The sequence below is a fragment of the Pinus tabuliformis genome, chromosome 9, assembly GCF_031772625.1.
Source record: "Pinus tabuliformis cultivar Carrire ecotype Pingquan chromosome 9, CPIR1, whole genome shotgun sequence".
Lineage (NCBI taxonomy): Eukaryota > Viridiplantae > Streptophyta > Pinopsida > Pinales > Pinaceae > Pinus > Pinus tabuliformis.
Window position 1 is genome coordinate 1,859,216,172 of NC_142307.1, and position 21,711 is coordinate 1,859,237,882.

Below are 21,711 nucleotides of genomic sequence, written 5' to 3' on the forward strand. Positions count from 1 at the left end.
GAACCAACATATCCAATCTAAAGTGTCAGATCTTCATAAGATCGCGTAGGCGTTGGTTTCCTTCTCAAACCTATCTGTTTCAGTTTTGTGGGTGCATACAATCTGTAATAACAACGGGTAATTGTGGCCACTACGCACATAAAAAAGATAAGTACGCTGGTTGGAAATGGACAAGTCTATCAGTCCGGTTAGGATGGTTATTTATTTTTTATTTTGTCCTCTGAATTGATAAAAAGAATTTCAACGTTGTTTTTTAATTGAAAAAATTTAATATGTATTTAAATTATATTTTGAAAAATGACAATAAATTCAGTACCATCAAAAATCTCTGAAAACAACTAAACTATCTTCTACATTGACAAACCAAAAAATGACGCCATGGTACCGATGCCCCGTGCGATCCTCCTGTGCAGGCTGAAGAATCGCCCGCAGCCAACTTCTTTTCAAAAGCGTTGGCTTTTACTAATAAATGGTCAATTCTCATTAAATAAACATGTCAACTCGGTCGCCTTACATCACATGGAAAACTTTGTGACGGTTGATACACTATTCACATCATTATTATTATTTCGATCGCATGATCACATCACATGGAAAACTTTATGATGGTTGATACACTATTAACATCATTATTATTATTTCCATCGCATGATCTTGCTGTCTCTGGAGATTATCGACAATAATTTGAAAAGTGAACATAAATCCATGCAAATTTAAAATGTAAAATTCAACTACCCAAAACTTTTGGAATTTAATTTTTAGACACGTACTGCATTTCTCATCATTTTATTTGGAACATATATTTGACTATATATAAGAGATTCCAAATAATACAAATATATAGAATTAGTTTGGCTCAACGACATTATGTATACACAGTAATTCGATTCATTATTACCTGAGTTACATCCATGTGCGGTTTTATTGGTTGTAGTTTCCCATTATCTATGGACATCTTATTTAGCATTTCCTTATATATAACAAAATCTCCTTTCGACTGAATTGTTCACAAATGTAAAATCGAAACAGCCTGTGAGAATGCGACTTGGGCGAGGATATTGTACGCTCTTTCTGTTGGATGGAAAGAATCCCAGAACACGTATTTCGATGGATCGGGGCAGACGGGGCTCGTGGGGTTGCACAGTATAGCTGTCTCCAGCAGACCTGTTCCGCAGCAACCTTTCCTTACTTCTTCAAAGCCTTTCACACATTCATCTATAAACAGTCAGCAAGCTCTGCACATAGATTCCCTGAAACTTATTAAAAGAAAACGGGCCAGAAAGATATAATTTACCATATTTACTTGGATTTTTTATCATGTCAAACAGCTTATCATATATGTTAATATACGCCATTTTAAGACCAGGAAATCCAGGCTTCAATGTCTCCACCAAAGATACAGCTTTTTGATTAAATGAGATGGCAGCATCATTAAACTCATCAACGCATGCGTGACCGATCAAGTTGTGGAGAGTAATTTGTGAAGGCAAACATCCAAAAGGAGGAAGACCGATGAGGGCAAATAGGGTGGCACCTTCCTTGTAAATATTCTGTCACAAAATCATTTGGTATCAGAACATTAACAGGAAAAAATTCATATTCATAATTACTCATTCATTATTATGAAATAATAATATTTGATTAGCAATAATTCATAATTTCATTCATAATTATAAAAACAATATTCCTTCATTTATGGTTAATTGTAACCATATTTGTATGTAAATCGAAGAAAGGAAACAATTTTTGAAGTGATGTCAGAAAATGAATACTGGTTTATTTTAAAATGTCACACCATATATATAAATAAACGACTTCTTACATGTATATAGATAAACTTTTTATTTTTCAATGTTAACAAGAAGAGTTCATTTAATTTCATGTAAACTAGGTTAGAATTACTCAATTAGATCATCATCAATTTCCTAACAACAAATCAATTCTCTTCTCAATATACTTAAAAACAATTCAAACACGCCCTTATCAGTTTTTTCAAAAACAATTGAACAAAATCCTTATCAATATTGGTAAAAACGGATTAACAATTTTGGGTAGGATCTATTTATCCATTCATTTCTAACCAACAAATGTGGTTCATTATCAAGATAAGTTGAAGAACTAAATCGTGGCTATTGGTGAACCACACTTGTTGATTCGAAAAACGATCGACAAATAAATTATAATATGATTTTGGCCAATAACTCTTCTCGATAAACTTGATATAAATCACAGAAACCTAAATTCAACCAGATAAATAAATTATTAATCATTTTCCATCATCAATTTTCATAATATCTCATCGGTCGTTAATATGTAAGACAATAGCATCACCTGTATAAATTCGGAGAGAGAGTTCAAAAGAAGATCCCGGAACTCTGTAACAGTATAGTGTGCACGAGTAATGGGATTGAAATAATAATTATTGGCAAAGTCATCGGTTCCCATACTTATCGCAAACAAGGCTCTCGATATTATCTCGCTGGCATTCTGCTGGCCTACCATATCTACAAGCTGCTCTCGATAAAGCTTGAAATTCTCCAGCTGCTGCCCTAGAGTTAGAACATTCTGCATGAATTCAAGAATGTTGTATTTCAGCTACAAATGTCTTTATATGTATCTAAATCCCTATATCGCTATCACGTATAAAACATGTGGTACTAACAACGGTGAGTGAGGTAGTATCATCGTATCCAGCAGCAGAAGAAGCAAAGCTGGCGCCTGTCAGAATTCGCGGTCCATGGAATTCAGGATCCAAATATGCGGGCACTATATCTGGAAGGCCTGCTAATCCAGCTGTACACAGCTCGAACAATTAAACCCACAACATTATTACAAAAGATAATAAGAATATTAGAATTGGAAAAATTTAACCTGAACATTTCTTCAAAGAATAGCAGACTTGGAATTCTATTCATTTCACAGAAAACTGTTCCGGATAAATTAGAAGCACTTATAAAAGAAGCCTTTTATTAATTCCTAAACCCTGAGCTTATGCCGGTTGCTGATTTCCTAAATATTCGGAATCAGATGGACATGGGGCTGTCAAATAATTGACCGCACCCATGTCCTTCCTATTCTCCAATATCAGCAATAGAAATAAAGAATCAGCAATAGACATAAAGATGCCCGTTACTAAATCGACCTATTCTCATTTTAGATATTTTCTTTCTACATTAAAATGAGATAATGAAAAGAGAGGGCTAGAATTATTTACAGAGGATATCTGTCGCTAATTTTCCATTAGTAAATCGACCAGTAGGTTTATGACCCACGAAATCTCTTCCATATGGAGGAAAGTCGGCCTTCGCAATCGTTACAAGTGCATTGTTATTACCAGGGTCAACAGTAGAATCTCCAAATATGTACAGGGCCGGCACCAAAGGATTTGTGGCCTTTGTATTTGCGTACGTTAGATTTGGTTCATGCAACGCTAGGATAATACTCAGACATGTGACAACACAAACATGAAGACGCCCCTCCATAGCTAAATCTCTGTCTGAATTGCTCAGAGAAGTACACTGGCACACCCACGTTAAATAACAGTCTTATGGGAATTGTTGGCATCATGATAGCGATGAGTTACTTTCCTGCGTGACTGTGACTTATCAATCGACAATGATCTTCCAGGCTGGCTCAATCATACTGTTGTGAGACGGCAGATTCTCATGTTAACCTCATCTGGACATGGCCAAGAACAATTCAATGCCCCCCATACTCCTCTCCATACTGAAACTGATGTCAGTTGGAATGTCTCCTTCACACAGAAGTAAAACAATCCCTTACGCCGAATAAACGATTGGTTATTGTAGGTCTTAAAGTAGCAGTGTAGTGGAGGTCCATCTGAATGAAATTATGGAATTTCGTCATGATTTTGATAATAGTAATGTCTACTTTTTAGACATTTCTCATACGCTTACTTTAGATATCATTTCTATTTGAATTAAACGAATATTATAATTGGTTTAATTTTAAAATAATATATATTTGTTATCATTGCATTCTGTAAATTTAAAATTGTACCAGAGTAAGCATAGGTTTCCATCATGTAACTTGATAAATTTTAACGAGGAAATTTTGTAGAGTTTCAATATATGACATTACATATGAGTTTTGTTATTGGTGATCCATTATATGAGTGGAGGGACCCCATTACCTGTGAGCCCTCCCCTCCACCTTGCCTAGACCTACGTGAACAGCACATGACCTTGTACTACATGTGTTCGACGTGGACTGTCACGTGTTGTGCAGCATATCAAGGGTTCAAAACTCATTTGTCGACCTTCCCCCTGGTTGTTTCCGGTTGTTTGCCGCGATGTGTGGTTTGCCTCTTGTTTTCCCGTTGGGGTCCGGTGTTTAGGCGAAGCCCTCTGCTGACAATGGCACGGGACGACTCCATTACCTGCGCGCTTTGTCCGCCATGGTTGAGCTGATGTCCGCCATTGTTTGCTTGCACGCATCCATGGTTGGAACAGGGTTTCTGTTGTTCTTGTGGTTTTCCGCCTGCAATTGTTGTTCATTCTGGACCGCCGGTGGTTTAGGGTTTCCTTGGTGGTTGTTTAATTCACGCTATTTGTTGTTTGGGGAGGAGCCAGTACCAATTTCAGCCAGTTCAAGGTCGAAGGTTGCATTTACAGGTAATTGCAGGTTTTTTTGGTTTTTGTTTGGTTTTTTTGGTTTTTTTGTTTCTCCATTTGCTAATTTCCAACTTGTTGCAGGTGTGGCGAGCTCTGGAGAAGGTCTGGCGAAGGTGTGGCGAGCTCTGGACTTGGACATGGCTTCTATCCGGTAGGATTTTAATCCTACCAGCCATTTCTGATGTGTTTTTCAACACCTCACCTTGTGTTTTTCAACACCTCACCTTGTTTATTGGAATTTTTGTTAACTTTGCACTTGGAGTTTCAAGCAGGTTTTGGGTTTTGTAGGTTAGGGGTTTTTTTTTAGGGTTTAGGGTTTTGCAGGTTAGGGGTTTAGAGTTTTGTAGGCTAGTGGTTTTTATTCTGGCTCCTTGCAGAAGTTTGAAGGTTGCTAACATTTATTGTTTCACTTTCAGTTGAGGGTTGCTAACATTTACATTTCCTTCCACACCATCGTCTTGAAGAGAGGTTTGTGGATGTGAATGAACTTAGTCACCCCTAGCTTCCTTTTCAGTTTCTCAAAATTTGTTGCTGATGCTATTGCTGTTGTTTTATACTCAACAATGGACTGAGCATAATGAAGAAATTTATTGTTGGAAAGTGTACTGGTTTCTTAACCATTTCCTTACTGCTCTTTTTGGGTTGAACATTGTGAGATAAGGGCAATTGGTTGCCTTCTTAAATGTTCTTATTTGTTGCGTAGACAATATTCTTGTCTGGATGGCATAACAATGTTGCAGATTTATATAGGGATGAGATGCTTTAAATTTGTGTCTTGGGTTTTGTGCAACAATCCTTGCATAGAGATGGCACATTACTAATCTGCAGTGTAAGGGAGGTGCAATTATGTAGGAGTGTAGAGGGTGCATACTTGTGTTAACATGCATATGCTAATCTTAGTATCTTTCTAGTGTTTCCACCTTTAGTTAATTCGTTTCTGCAGGTTGTTCAGATTTAGCAATTCTAGTTTGTCTTTTGTTACTGTTCAGTTTGGCTATAAGTTTAGTTCAGTTTTAAGGGTGCATGCATGGTCTGTTTTTCAAATAGCGTACATCCTTAGGCTGTCCAAGGTGCTTTTATGGGAGTTGTCTATTTGTGGATGAGAGCTTAGTTCTATAGGAGGCACCAGCAGATTTGCCTGATGTAGTTATCCATGGAGCTAGGGTGTACTAGGTGTTCTGAGTAGGGTTAGGGTTTGACACAGTGAAACCAAGTTCTTATTGCACGTGTCTAGAGACATGATTTTACCTTATTCTGTTATCTGAGAAAGGATATGTAGGGTGTGCCACTGCGTTGGTTAGTGAGTTTTGGTTTTGAGGTATTGTTGTGTATTAACTTCTTTCTGTATTCAATAGAAGATGGATGTGTTTGACAGTTAAGATATTTTATAGAAGTATGTGCTTGTAGGTAAGCTTACTTAGATCTAGGTTATTTGTTCAAAGTTGAAAAGCTACTTACAGTGGTCTGAAAATTAATATCCTTGAGTTGGTTTATTGAATCTTCCCTTTTGTTAAAGATAGAAGATGTTAATTGTTTCCAAATAATTCTATTTTTACCTGCAGTGCTAAGTACATTGCCAACTCTGACACTCTGAATAAGTTCACAAACACTACAGACAAAAATACTTATTTATTTATTTCCATTTCTTCATGTATTGTGACTGTTCGTATTGATTGATAGCCATCTCACAACAACTCAAGAACTATGATACTCTTCGACTTCACCTTTGTCATTCTCTGTCACTTGTATGGCCAAAACATCATCCCTATTCCATATTCTGAAATCATGCTTTTAGGGGATCTATGTGAAAACTTGATCCAGACCTTCAGCCACCACTTTATTTTGCAAGATGGTGTCCCTTGGATTGTATTTATTGGATGAAGAGATTATTATCAAATGCAAAGCCAAAAAATGGTTTCTAAACCTTCAAGTTCAAACTTTTCTCTATGACATAGCGTGCTTCCTTAGCTTCTGTAAATATCTTAGTATGTTACTACTAATAACCAATCCTAGCTTGACACATAACACTATTCTGATGTATGAGTCACCCCTAGCTTCCTTTTCAGTTTCCCTTGATGTTGTTGCAATGGACCATGACATTATCCAGGTGTATGAAAGATCACATCCATATATCCTCCCTCTCATTTTCTTAGCTCTAGATGGTGAATTTATTATGCCATGTCCTTCCTCTTCCTTTTCAAATTCATTTTCAATCGATGCTTGCATTTATTTTAGTCATAGCTCTATTAGTTATCCTATGGCTTTTGATGTATTATGCAAAGAAACCTCCTCTTCCTTATCTGCAAAACTTTCCTCTCATTTGGTCCCTGCTATTTTCCCTTTTTCTCTCACCACTGCAATAGATAGGCAGGTCAGGACTTGATCCTTGTTTAGATTTTTAACCAGGGCAAACTATATTTCTTCCACTATAATAAATAGTCTTTCAATGTTATTAATCAATTTTTTATAAACATTTGTGCTTAGCTCACAAACAAAACTGCTTTACAACCAACCAAGCTGTTGTTGGCTTTTCAATGTAGTGAATGCATAGAACCATAACGTTGTCAGTGTTTCAAAGAAATAAAACAACCTAGGGTAAAGCCTTTCTTCCACTGTAATAAATATTCTTTCAATGTTATTAATCAATTTTTTATAAACATTTGTGCTTAGCTCGCAAACAAAACTGCTTTACAACCAACCAAGCTGTCGTTGGCTTTTCAATGTAGTGAATGCATAGAAACATAATGTTGTTAGCGTTTCAAAGCAATAAAACAACCTAGGTTATAGCATTTCTTCCACTGTAATAAATAGTCTTTCAATGTTATTAATCAATTTTTTATAGACATTTGTGCTTAGCTCGCAAACAAACCTGCTTTACAACCAACCAAGCTGCTGTTGGCTTTTCAATGTAGTGAATGCATAGAACCATAATGTTGTTAGCATTTCAAAGCAATAAAACAACCTAGGTTGTAAGCCAAAATGTTTCTGTGACAAGAAAAAGACACAATCCCTCCAAAATCCACATCATAATGTGGTTACAACCAAAAACATATGACACCCATATTCTTTATGACCCTGAGAATCTTGTAAGATTTCTACATTATAATAGACTATAGATGTTCCTTCTAAAATGGATTTTGGCTACAATGTCGCATACATTATGAAATAAAACAACCTAGGTTGTAAGCCAAAATGTTTCTGTGACAAGAAAAAGATACGATCCATCCAAAATCCACATCATAATGTGGTTACAACCAAAACCATATGACACCCCTATTCTTTATGGCGTTGAGAATCTTGAGTGCCAAAACTCCCCGAGTTACCTTCTTGACCTAGGAAGGTTGGCCTACCTGTCAAGGGTTGATTATGAAATGGTTGATTTCTGCCATATGATTGAGTCCAATTTGTAGCTTCAACCATGGAGGTATTGAGTACCCATACCTCACATTTGCACTACTGACCCCTGCATTAAGTGTAGGTGTGTAATGAGCATACATATAATTGACACCAACTCTGGTAGGAATAAGGCAAGTGAGTAAACCCTCAGTTTGATAGTGAGGCACTTGAATGTTTATGAGATCTTGGAATAATGGTGTATTATCTGCAATGGAGTCCAATGAGTTTGAAATAATCCTGGTTTCTACAGCTATTCTTGTATCATTGTCAACCATACTGATCATCCCTTGTTTCTTTTCAAGCATTTGTTGAGCCTTTCTTTTTTCCTTTTCCTGTCTTGCCGTTTGTTTTTGTTGGTCCTTAACTTGCCTTGATTTATCTCTTTCAATCCTTTCATCTGCTCGACGTTGCGCTGCAACAATCCTTGCTACCTTCTTCTCCTTGACTAGATCCTTCTTTTTCTGTTTTAATTCTTGCATTTCAAATTTCTTTTTTTTTAGACTCAACTAATAGGTTTATATAGTCATCCGAGGGGAGTAACTGTGAGCTTTGGCCTAGACGAAGACTACCCAGTGGACCTTGCTTTTTTTTCATTGATACTCTCTCTACTGGTAGCTTTAGGAACCGGCCAAGTGTCTTCTCCACCCCTCCCACGTCCATGTCATTGCTTGGTACTTCCCTTTTAGTGTCTAATGGAACTGATTGAACTATATCATTATCTTCATTTGATGCCTCATTATGTGCTTCATCTTCTTCCATTGATCTATTGTCCACAAAAAAAATGAACAATTTCACTGTTCAATTCTGCTAGTTGTGAGGGCATATTCATGCTTTGTTCATTGGTTGCTGAGACACTATGTGCATTCATATTAATCATTGCTTCAGCTAGCCATGAAGGTGGGGTTACTTGGCTTGGCAATGTCAATTGGTCATTGTCAACTGCATGTTCAACAATGTCATTAACAATATCAGCAACAGGAGTTTCATGTTCTTGAGTTGGTGGAACGATCTCCATGTTACTGCGAATTTGTTCATGGTTATATTGTGTTTCACATATAGTCTCATCATATTCATCATATAAGTGTCCTTGAGAGAGGGAAATCATATTACCAACTGCAACAACATCATCTTGGTCATCTACTTCTTGCACTTCAATACCTGTTTGGGCATTTCCTTCTTCCTGACCATCCACATGAAATGCTTGGCTACAACCAGTATCATGCATAAGAGCATCATAGTTCAGTGGCCAAATTCCTATCCTCCTAAAGCCAACCTTGATATTTGATCATGCCAAAGCCCTTTTAAAAGATTTACTTGCAAGCTTTGCTAGCTCGAACCTTTTCACCTCAACCCCTGGATTCTTTGCCATCCATGCAGCGTGCTCCGACCTGAAATAGTTCTTGAAAGGGCCAAACACACTAACATCAAGGGGTTGCAGTCTGTGAGTGGTATGAGTGGGCAATGTCAACAGGTCGATGCCTAAATTATTTGCTTCCTCAATTGTTTCTACAGGCATGTGGCTCCCATGGCCATCTAATATCAATAGGCGTCTGTTATTAGGCGAGATGCCACCTGGTACCGATGCCGCAAATTGAAAAAGCCAACTTAAAAACAGTTCTTTAGTTATCCATGCATGGGGATGTGCAACCATGCATGAACCTGGTTCACAGTTCTGTATATAGTTTTTCAGTTGATTTTTACCTTTGAATAGATAAAATCCTAGGATTGAAGTACCAATTGCATTGACACAACATAAAATAGCTATCCACTCCCTACACTTAGGGAAAATCTTTGGCACATTTTGGCTCCCTCTCTTGGCAATTACCCGCATGCCACAATTCCTCCATGCCTGTAAACCTGTTTCATCACAGTTCCATATATGGTCTGCTCCATAAGAATGTTTATCGTAACCACTAGAAAGTGTGTCATAGAACTTTTTCACAACTGTAGGGCACAAATTTAATGCTCTTTCTCTGTCAATGCCGTCAACAGTATGAAATACAAGTTCTGGATGCCTTTTTTTAAACCTAAACCACCATGATTTACTAGGAAACCCATCCTTAAATGGGTTTGGCCTCCCTTGACAGATTTGAGCAACTGTGGATTTGAGTTGTATCAACTCTAGTCCATGTCCCAATTGGGCCATCTCTTTACACCACTCAACCACCTCGGCCTCTTCCTCCTTAGTCATAACTGTAAGAGGCCCTCTACATTTTGTATAAGTCAGTCCATTTATCCAATAATGTATTGATGAGGGAGGAATACCATGTTTCTTTGCAGATTCCTAAACTGAGTATCCATTAAACTCTATGTCATCAATTGCAACTAACATTTGTTGTTTTTTCCATCCTCTTATAGCACTGATATTTTTAGTTGAACTTGCCCCTTAGACTGTTGTTGACAGTGGTTCTGTGGCTGATGGTGTGTTAACATCAGATTCCGTCACATGATCATCCTCGACAATGTTCCTTGGGGCATTGTTGACATTGACATCAATTGTCCTATCCTAATCAAACGATGTGCATCGCAACTGCACACCCCTTGTGACTCTACTGCCACTTCCCCTTGTACGAGCAGCATAACTACCTTTTTCCATAGATGCAACAACCTATAAAATTATTGCATGCATTTAGACATTACAATATTTGTAAATTATGCTTTCATACAAGGCAAAAATACTTCTGCTTTATTATAGGAAATCATCAACACGTATGCTAGTATCCTTGAAAAATCAAATATACAGAATCATTTTGTTGTATGTCTTCAAAATTCTCAGTGATTGTTGTTTTGATAACTTTTCTTTACACTTAAAATACCATGATTGTATTGATTGGTTTTGTTATGCATTTCCCAACAGAGCTCTTGTCCGGTCTGACTACTTAAAATATTGTTTTGTTGTTTTTTTGTTTTTTGTAAGGATGCACTTCTCCAGAAATGGATCTTTGGCTATCAAGGAGTTATCATTGGCCAAACCAAGCATGGTATTTAATTTGACCCAGGCTCCAACTTGAGACCCCTTGAAGCACTCTTGATCACAACTTTTCCACCATAACAAATTTTTTCCTCATGTCACTTACGGTTGAAGTTTCTAGTCATATAAACATTCATTTCAACTACAACTCTTATTTGCATCTTGTCTACATATATAAGAGAAGCCATGCCTTTTTCTTAAATAAGGAAAGAATATTATCAATTTGTAAAGTTTTGAGTAATTATTGACCTAATATATCAAATCAGAATGAGGGTGTAGTTTGCCATATTTGCAATAGTTTGAGGCTGGTTATGCCTTCTTTGTGGTCCTTCATTCTGATAGGTTTTCCCTTGTGTACAAAAACCTTCCAATAAGGCCCTTCCACTGCTTCTTGTTCATTTGTTTATGTTATTCTCTTCCTTTTACATTGTTTGTTTACTTTCTGATCATATTTCAAGAATGATCTAAACCCCCTTTTCATTTTCTCCTTTCAACTTTTTCTTCATTTTATTTTGCAGGTCTTGTTTATGCTACCATTAGTCTTGATGATGTTTATTGCTGGCCTCATACAAGGTTTTCTTTTTCAACACCGAAAGTTGTATTGCAATACTTGACCACTAATTAAGCAACTCATCTGAAGCCTCTGATCTATATTACAACCAACACAAGGATAATAAATATATGCTTATCTTCCAATTGGGCCATAGTTTTTGTTTCTTATTATAAAATTTCATTAAGCTTTTGTTAAAAATGATTCTCAGAAAGAAATTGCCTTGTGAAATTATGGTTAAACAAATTTCAATTGAGTTGATCATCATGTTCCTACATATTTTTTGCATGATGTCTATATTTGTGTAGACATTTTCTACAAGTATTGGAATTATTTTCGAAGACTACTTGTGGTTTGCACAGAATTGGAATTTGTTTTATTGCTCTTCTCATACATTCTTAAATGTATTTGTCATTGTTTTATTGAGTTTCATCATGTAAGAGATACAATATGTCACTGATGCATAGAATCAGGCATGAATTGAGAATTTGGATTTGCATTCCAAATTATTAGCATATGACAATAGCAGGTTATTAGACCATGTATATTGGCCTTCTCTCTTGTAAAAGTGTAAATTTATTTAAATTACTAATTTCATGGATGTATTCATTCTCTTTTAAATGTAAGTTTTCTAAAAACCCATCAAATATGTATATCTCACTGTAATTTCCTTGTTCTAGTATTTAAAATGTCATTCTGCATTTATTTTCAGGGCGTCATTGTTGCACTCTATTGGTTCAAGTATTGCTCTTTTTTTTTCTTCTTTCTTCTTGTTGTGTACCGGGCAAGAACCTAGAGGTTGCAACCTATTGTACTCGGCTAGTACGCTATTCAGTTATGAGAGGTATGCCATAATTTTTAAAGGAACCTATTGCACTTTGGTGGCAAGCGGTTCAGTGATGAGAAATATGTCATAACTCCATTAAAGGAGCACCATCTACACATTTGTCTAAGTTACACACTTATTATCTAGAATTTAAATCTAGTGAATATATACTTCAGAGAAACTCTGCTAAGTCAAACTGAGTTGGACAGTGGCAAGCTTCATGGGTAATGGAAAAGGTAGTTAGAAAATAAAGTGAAAGAAACCAAAATTATTAACTTTTTTTAGATAATTGTTGCCTGTCGAAAAAATTTCCCAGTTTCAAGCAGATCTTGAAAAATTTGTATAAAAAACCTTGTAGTCATCAAATACGTACAAAATGCCCCATAACAGGCGAAAATGCTAGTAAAATTCAAATTCCATCCTTGTGGTGGACTTTTCAAGAACAGGCTCCGTTGACCGTCTATAAAGACAAACCTTGTGTAGACATTTTCTATAGGTATTGGAAGGATTCTTGAAGACTACTTGTGGTTTGTACAAAATTGGAATTTGTTTTGTTACTCGTCTCATACATTCTTAAATGTATTTTTCATTGTTTTATTGACTTTCATCATGTAAGAGATACAATATGTCACTGATGCATATGAATCAAGTATGAATTGAGAATTTGGATTTGCATTCCAAATTATTATCATATGACAATAGCCAGCTATTAGACCACGTATATGAGAACCTGAACCCTTGAGATACTCGGGACTTCCTACTAATCGAGATGCTTCATAACCAGGGCACACCAAGCAATCAAAATCTTGTTAGGCACATCAATACGTCTGTAAGTCTGAACATCGAAATAGGTGAATTGGTGAATTGTGAAATAGAACTGTAGGTTGTGTGTTGATTTTCGTGAAACTGAAACTTTAAGTGAAACTGAATCCATAAGAACTGAAATTGTAAAAACTCTGATAAATGAAAATAGAACTGCAAGAAACATGTGCTATAATCTATATAACTAACTTGGATAAACTGACAACTATTTTGTGATGTTTTGTCTTCAAGGTTGCTGAATAGTTTGAAAGCATAACATGAAACTTCAACAGTGGTTAAACTTATTTTATAGTTTATGGTACTTGAATTTAATTGATGGACATGGATGGATATGGATTGCAATGGCTTTGTTTTGAATGTGTGGTCTGGATTTAATTTGATGTGATCCAATGGTTGGGAATTTCTTATTTGTTGATCCATGTGCTTTGATTTGTTTTAATGAGAAATAGAATGAGTTGCGTGTCATTTATTGCAGTTATTGGGTTGGGTCTCATTTATTGAACAAAGTGGGTTTAAATGTTATTGGGTTGGGTGTCATTTATTGAACATGGGGGGTTTAGTTGTTGAACAACACAACAGTTATGGCTGACATACATTCACTTTTATTATGTGTAGGTATGGATATTTATTTGGGATACAAAGCTTCAGTTCTGATCAGTGGGGGTTGAAGTGACTGCTACTTTGTACTTCTGGAATAGACCATTTTGGAAGCATTTATGGTTTTATCTATTTTCTAGTTGGGTCAATATGGTTTGCACTCTTAAGTATTAAGATACTATTTATGGACAGTTGTGGGCCCAATCAATGTATTGGGAAATTTTGGACATAAATTAATACTTATTTATACTTAATGTTATTTATCTTTGTTTAAATATTGGTTCTAAAAGTTTCAATTTCTAGTGGTTTGGTGGGACCATTACTATATCAATTACTGGTCCCTGAACAACATTAGACATCTCTCCCCTACATGGTAGAGACATCCAGCTGAGCTAACTCCGAATATGACAATGTAATAAATGTCAACGCGAAGTTAAGTTTGAAAGCATTCCCTTTCTTGACAAAAGTAACATCATAACGCAGAGCGTACGTAAAGTCTGACAGGGTTCGCAACTCACTGTGTATAATACACCAGACTTTAACAACCAGTGTGGGAACAAATCATAAAGGTACTTTGCATCCTTCTAGAACCCTCTAGGAGAAAGAAAATAGAGTAAAGATAGTTTTTAAATCCAACCTCAGATACTCTTCTATGAAAGGCCCTATCGGAGACATAATTACCTAACCCTTAGGAACTACACTCATGAGATGCTTTCATACTTAAAGAACTTCTTGCAAAAATATATTAATATTTTCATCATTGCTCTCCAAAGTAAAGTTTAGGGTTGAAGAAGGATATGCACAACTACATGCTTTCATCTCCGCTTCATCTTCATAAACATGAGCTCTTAAGAGGATGGTTTTAGCTCTTTATATAAATTCCTCTTTAACTCTTTATATAAATTCCTATCCCTCAAGCTAAGTCCATCACGATGCATTTTCTTTTCAGTCATATTTTATAAGCACAACACTATAAAATTTCTTCTTCACTTTCATTTTCGGGCTAAGCCCATGATGATGCATTTTCCTTTTTAGTCATATTTTTATGAGCACAACACTATAAAGTTTATTTTTAACTCTCATTTTCATTTCACACCATTGAAATGATGTTTTTTTTCACTCTGATAATTTTCATTTCATGCCATTCACTTGATGATTTTGATGGCGATCCTGAGATGGTTGCGTGGCAAGACTTACATGGCAGCTGGCCCATCCTTGGTCCTTCCCACGCTGGCACACACTGAGGTTTGGTGAGGGTTTATGGCACCTTCAATGCACATCCAGCCCGAGGTTGGGCTCGTTTTGTGTGAGCACGACATCTATGGTATGGATTTACTTGGGCTCATTTGCATTGTTGTTCGTTTGGGTTATGCTTATGTTCCTCTATGGCTCGTCTGGTTCGGCTCTGGAAGACGATGGATCTTAGTTGCCTGCTATCCTCTTGGCTCTTCTCTAGTTCCGGTCCTCTATCGTTTGTTAATTATATGAATGTTTTTCATTGGACCTGGTGGCTGCTGTACACTTGGTTTTCTGTGGAGGTCTCAGGTTTGGTTTGTCATTCTAGGTATGCCTTATTTCGACTGTCTGTGAACGATTCTTTTAAAACTTGCAGGTGATGTTTTCTAACTGGGTTTTGGTTGCATTTCATAGGCCCTCCGCCTGTTACTCTCGTTGATGGCTTGGTTGCTTATTTGACAAGTAAAAACCCTGTTTCGATTCCACTGTTTCGCCTTCCTGTAGTTTTTATTAACGACCTTGCTCCTGGTGAGCAGGTTGTGGTATCATGGCACTTCGGTAGTTGGTTGAGCTCAGGTTGGGGTTTCAACTAATGGCTCAGTTGTGGAGTCCGGCCTCCCCTTTAGGTATTCGCCGTGGGTCAAGTTCTTGTTTTTTCTCTGGTGTTGTTGTGTGGTATATAACTATGCCTCCTCTCTGATAATCTTCTTATCACTGTGCAGGTATCCCTCTCCTCTTTTCTGTGGCTGCAAGGGGCTAGGTCTCGGGGATGAAACGCCGTGGTCTTGTCCTTGAATATTTGGACCCAATGTGCTTAAATCGGGTAGGGTCCTTCCTTGACTGCGCTCTACTGTTGCATTTTGGTTTCGGGTTATAGTTGTTTAACCCTTGGGGTTTCAGTTTGTTGGTTTGTCAATAATTGGTTGCCTATTGTGCAACAAACCCATCCTGTTGACTTTGTTTTATGTTCTGGGAATGTGTTTCAGCCTTTTGTTGTTGGTTGTGGTGTCTGTTGTTTCGTCTGTGTACTACTTTGGTCTATCTGGGTTATGGAAACCCTCCTCGGCCTATCTTGTTTGTATGAAGGACTGTCAATTATTTTTTGAGGGCTCTGTGCCTTGAGGCCTATGTGGAATCTGGAAGTTATGTATTGTAATTTCGTGGACCTAAAAATATATATATATATATATATACTGTAAATTTCTAATTTAAATCAAATAGTATGTATTTGGTAATGTACTTGGATGGTTTGGCTCTGTCATATTTGATCCTTTCAGTCTCGGTGCGCAGTTTGAATGTTAATCACACAATTTGTTGTTTAATTGCTATGCACAGTAATTTATACTTGTTGCTTCTGAAATAGTGAATACCTGTAAGCTTTCTTTAAATTCATAAAAAAATATTGTTCAGAGTTATGATTTCTTTCCTTTTTTTTCAACAAGATGGCAACAACCCCACTTTTGCTTCTGGGTTACCTATTTATGCTTGTTGGCAGCCTCATACTATTGAGGAATCACCCTCAGTTACATTATAGTTATTTTCTAGTTTCATTCAGTTTCATTTCTAACTTATTTTAAACAAATCCTATTCTAACTACTATTCATTTTATAAATAAAAACATTCGCTATAACAGCCTTCATTTAAAAATAAAAACAAAACTAACTAAAAGTGAACTTAATCAAAACAACTTGTCCAGCTGTCGCCTCCCTAGTCGGATGCTCCTGCATCAGGCTCTCGGGGTGAATGAATCTCATCGCTCCTGTCCATGAGCTCTTCAACCGAGTACTTGATGCTTTGAATCTGGCCTGAATCCAACCAAGAACTGTCCTAAATTGGACGGTCCTTCCATTTGACCAGGTACTATAATTTCTCTTTCCGTCAAGTCCGCCTGGCCACCTGAGTATTTAAAATTGGTTCGATCTCTAGAGGCTTTGCTGGAGGGATCTATTTGACCCATGACTCAGTCTCTCCCTGGGTGTCCTATGTGTGTTCTGTTGAACTATCCTCCACATTAGCAGTAATATAAGGGTACAGGTCTACCACATTGAAGATGGGCGAGATCGCTATACCCGGGGGTAGTTGTAGTTCATATGCATTTACAGAGAACTTTCATAGTATCCTGGAAGGTACTATTTTTTTTCAGTTTCAGTTTGTTATATTCACCTTTAGGAAACCTTTCTTTGCGTAGATGTGCCAGTACTAGGTCCCCTACATTGAATTGCACTTCCCGCCGTTTTAAATCTGCCTTCTATTTATACCTTTGGTTGTTGTCCTGTAATTTGGATTTCACTTGTTCATGAAGTTCGTTGATCACCTTCACAAAGTCTTCACCATCAACACTCCTCCGTTCCAACCGAACCAAATCCCGTAACTTGTGCACACCACGGGGGTGCATCTCGTATAGGAACTGGAAAGGACTTATGCCCGTACTCCTGTTGGGTGAATCATTATAAGTGAACTCTTCTTGTGTGAGTATGCGATCCCATTGTCATGAATTTTCACCAACCAGACTACGTAATAGATTCCCCAGACTTCGGTAAACCACCTCAGTCTGCCCATTAGTCTGTGGGTGATAAGTTGAGTTGAAGTTTAGTTTGGTATCTAGCTTTTTCCACAAAGTCCACCAAAAATGGCTTGTGAACTTCATGTCCCATTCTGAAACAATGGACTTCGGCAAGCCATGTAATCTGACAATCTCTATGAAGAACAAGTGTGCTACATGTGTGGCATCGCTAGTATTCCTACAGGGAATGAAATGCACCATATTGGTGAAGCGATCCACCACCACCATAATTGAATTGAACCCCTTCTGTGTTCTTGGCAAAACTGACTGAGTCCCATGGTCTGTCCCGAATAGGCAGGGGTGTATATAATCATGTATTTTGACTGTGTCTGTTTGCAAGCTAACACATCTTACACCTAGACACAAATATTTGTACATCTATACGCATTTTCGGGCAACAACAGAAGTGGCTCACTTGATCCAAAGTCTTATCAATGCCAAAATGTTCGGCTAAACCCCCACTATGTTTATCCTGGATTAAGTTTTCCCTCAACACACATTCCGGAATACATAACTATCCTCCCTAAACAACAATCCTTCCTGTATGTTATAGTCTAGCCATGAACTGTTGTCTCTCAAGAGCGGATTCTGGAAAGCTTCGTATGCTTCCTTAAAGTCTGCATTTGTTTCATACAGATCCTTAAAATGCTCAAATCTTAACACCTGCACTCTACTTTCCTGTAAAATCAAATTTCCCCTGCTTAACGTATCTGCCACTTTGTTCGCTTGACTGCTAATGTGTTTCAATACAAATGTAAACTTTGGAGGTACTCCACCCACTTCGCATGTTTATGGTTCAGCTTGTGCTGTTGCATAACATATTGCAATGTGGAATTGTCTGAAGACAAAACAAATTCATTCGCCTTCAAGTAATGTCTCCAATGTTTTAGTGCTTGGACCATTGCATAAAATTCCTTGTCATAAGACGTATACTTATGCCTACTATCATTCAACTTCTCACTGAAATAGGCCACTTGCTTGTCCTATTGGCTGAGTACTACTCCAATGGCTATCCCACTGGCATCGCAACGAACTTGAAAAAGTTTGTTGTAATCTAGCAACCTCAAAATTGGTCTTTCGGTGATCTTCTTTTTCAGCAGCTGAAAACTCTTTTCCTCTGACTCCGTCTAATGAAAAGGTTGATTTTCCTTTTTAACGGTATCCACCATGGGTGCACAAATCCCACTGAAATCTTTTATAAATTTTCGATAAAAACTCACTGACCCATGAAATCTCCGCACTTCAAAAAACATCCTGGGGGATGACCAGCCAACTATGGTTGCAACCTTTTCCGGATCCATCTTTAATTTATTTTCCAAAATCACGAATCCTAAATAAATAAATTGTTTCTTAAAAAAGTACACTTCTTCAAATTTAACAGCAATTTGTTTTGCTACAACGTTTGCAGGACATCCCTGACATGTCAGAAATTTTCTTCCTCCATCTTACTGAAAATAAGGATATCATCTAGATATACAATCACGAACTTTCCAATGTATTCCTTCAGCATCTAATTCATCAAGCGCATGAGTGTGTTGGGTGCGTTGGTTAGTCCAAATGGCATGACCAGCCATTCATACAAAACTTCATTGGTCTTAAAAGTTGTCTTCCATTTGTCCCCTGCACGAATTTGAATATCGTGATATTTTCTTTTGAAATCAATCTTCAAAGACTATGCTGCTCCACTCAAACAGTCCATCATGTCATCCATTCGTGGTAAAGGAAACATGTACCTAATAGTGATCTTGTCAATTTCTCAAGAATCAGTATACATCCACCATTCACCTCCTTTCTTGGGAGCTAAAACAATTGCGACTACACAAGGACTTAAACTCTCCTGAATCAACCATTTATCCAACAACTCATGTACTTGCTTCCTAATCTCTTCATTGTCCTTTGGAATCATTCGGTAAGTAGCTTTGTTTGGTAAACTAGCCCCTGGAATGAAATCAATATGGTGATTGATACTCCTTTTTGGTGGCAATTTATCTGGTAGATCATCCACCAGAATGTCACTAAACTCCTGCAGCATATCCTGTATCTCCTCATGTAAGTCAGTAATCTCAGTTTGGATTAACACCGCTCTTGGCCTTCACACAATTGCATATTTTACCTCATCCTCTCCAATCTACTGTAGAAATGCTTTTCCTCATAAAAATAATGTTTTTGTTCCACCGTTTTCTACCGTATCCTCCTCTTTCATGGGTACTAGCATATGCTTTATCCCATCCTTAACAAACTTGTAATAGTTTGTCTTCCCATCATGGACAACTTTCCTGTCATACTGCCATGGTCTACGCAGCACTATATGGCACACATCCATCTGCATGATATCACAAGTTACTTTATCCTTATACCTATCAATGTGAAACTCCACTTTGCACTGCTCATCAACCAGCAGTTGGTGTCCTTTTTGTAACCAAGACACCTTGTATGGTGTTGGGTGCTTCAATCTTTTTAAACCTAGTTTTTCTACCATTTTAGTGGCTACGAGGTTGTCAGTGTTCTTGTTAGCTTTGCTATAGGTTGCTGATGTTTGAAGAGCAACAATGGGTTTAGTCCTTGGTTTTGCTAAAAGAAGGCTTCAACTGGTCATTTTTTACCTTCTTCTTGCCATTTACACTCTCAATGCCCTGCTAACTCCATTTCATCTCCAAAGCCCTGTATAAGCCTATATTCCCTCCAGGCCCCGAGCACGCAACTCAAACCATAATGTGATCTTGCCCATACGACCCTGTGCTTCCATTGTGGATCGTCATCCTTTGTTCGCAGCCGTTGATCGTCCCGATCCAACGGTCTCCGCCTTTTCCCCCTGCATGTTATACCACGTTCAGTTCCCCGCCATCCGATCTTCCGTCATGAGATCCTACGACATTCACTCATTCCACACCCGCGAACCACTCGTGCATTAACCTGTGGGGAAAGTGGTTTCTTGCCTGTCACATCCGCCACGCGTCGAAGTTATACTGGATCGTGCTCTGTGTACGAGTACCGCCTGACTCCATAAGTGGTGTGGGGAATACTGCTTACTGCCCACTCGTCCATTCCCTGCTCGCTATCGTTCGTGCACCTTTGCTGCCCGATAGCCGTAGGATCTGCCCGACCGCGAACCGATGGCCCACGTTTGTCCATCCACGTTTTCTCCCGATACCTCCTGTAAGCTGATCTTCGCTGTCTATCTGCTAGATCTGATGGCTCACAATCATTCTGCCTCCGTTCCGCCATATACGCCATGCAAAGAGATCTCTGCCATCGATCTCTGCAATCCAACGATCGATTTCCCTTCTCCATCCTTCCCGACTGTCCACGTCCATAACCATTCTGTGCTCCGAAAGACAAAGGTGGCCAACTACCTGTACCTGGCACAGTTAATCTTCAACCACCACATTCAACAAACAGCATGGCGGAAAAGGAAAGGATCAGCCTCAGGCAGACTAGCATATCCAGCATAAAGGAATTTCATCCTTTATGACACTTCACTTGCTTGAGGAGTACAATAGAGTACCAGAGAACGTAAAATTCATTCATTGAAGCAACAGATCATAGCAGAGGCCCATTTTAGATAGTTAATGTGGTTGGTGGTCCATTATGACCCCTCCACGCATAGAATAGAAAAGCATATTTTGTGAACAAACTCTATATATACCCAGAAGACATAATGTAATAGGGTTGATGGTTGTTGTTTTGATGTAAGGTTCAACTTCTGGAGACTGTAACTACTGTGATACTTGCAGCGTCTGGTCTTCATTTTCAGCTAATACAAGCTTCTTTTGCTGTTAATTGCTCACTTTCCATTTCTATTCTATTCTAGGTTGTGCCTATTATGTATTTTTCATGTGATCTTGATGTTTAGCATTAGAGGGGCTGTCATCCCACCTCTGTGTTAGAATCTAGTATGTATCATTGAATGTGCTATGCAGGTTTCTGTTTACTTAGTGCCAGAGAGTTGTCATCCTGTCTGTGCATTAGGAAATAGATTTGCAGACCTCTTTACTGGTTGCAGCTGGCCATCACATGGTCTTGTGCATCTGCTGGTGTGGCCAGTATTCTCCATGTTCACTTAATCCTCAAACTGTGAGTAATTGGTGGTCTAAAGCCTTATGGTCTGGGGGTGTT

The 21,711-nt window shown here is 37.9% G+C and overlaps 1 protein-coding gene across 1 annotated transcript; it reads right to left on the reverse strand.

Moving 5' to 3' along the window:
- Positions 1 to 861: 861 nt before the first annotated feature.
- On the reverse strand, positions 862 to 3,484 carry LOC149156291 (GDSL esterase/lipase At5g03810-like). Its single transcript, XM_089443978.1, has 5 exons — positions 3,215 to 3,484; positions 2,663 to 2,793; positions 2,332 to 2,565; positions 1,295 to 1,550; positions 862 to 1,200 (listed from the first exon to the last, which is right to left on the reverse strand). The coding sequence occupies exons 1-5, from the start codon at positions 3,480 to 3,482 to the stop codon at positions 1,007 to 1,009; spliced, it is 1,083 nt and encodes a 360-aa protein (XP_089300104.1). The 5' UTR covers positions 3,483 to 3,484; the 3' UTR covers positions 862 to 1,006.
- Between the last annotated feature and the right edge of the window lie 18,227 nt (positions 3,485 to 21,711).

Excerpts from the sequence above, each read along its gene's own strand:
- LOC149156291 (XM_089443978.1), bottom strand. The coding sequence starts at position 3,482 with ATGGAGGGGCGTCTTCATGTTTGTGTTGTCACATGTCTGAGTATTATC. Across the intron at positions 1,551-2,331 it reads CTCTCTCCGAATTTATACAG|AATATTTACAAGGAAGGTGC; the intron begins GTGATGCTATTG and ends ATTTTGTGACAG. Across the intron at positions 1,201-1,294 it reads AAAAAATCCAAGTAAATATG|GCTTTGAAGAAGTAAGGAAA; the intron begins GTAAATTATATC and ends AATGTGTGAAAG.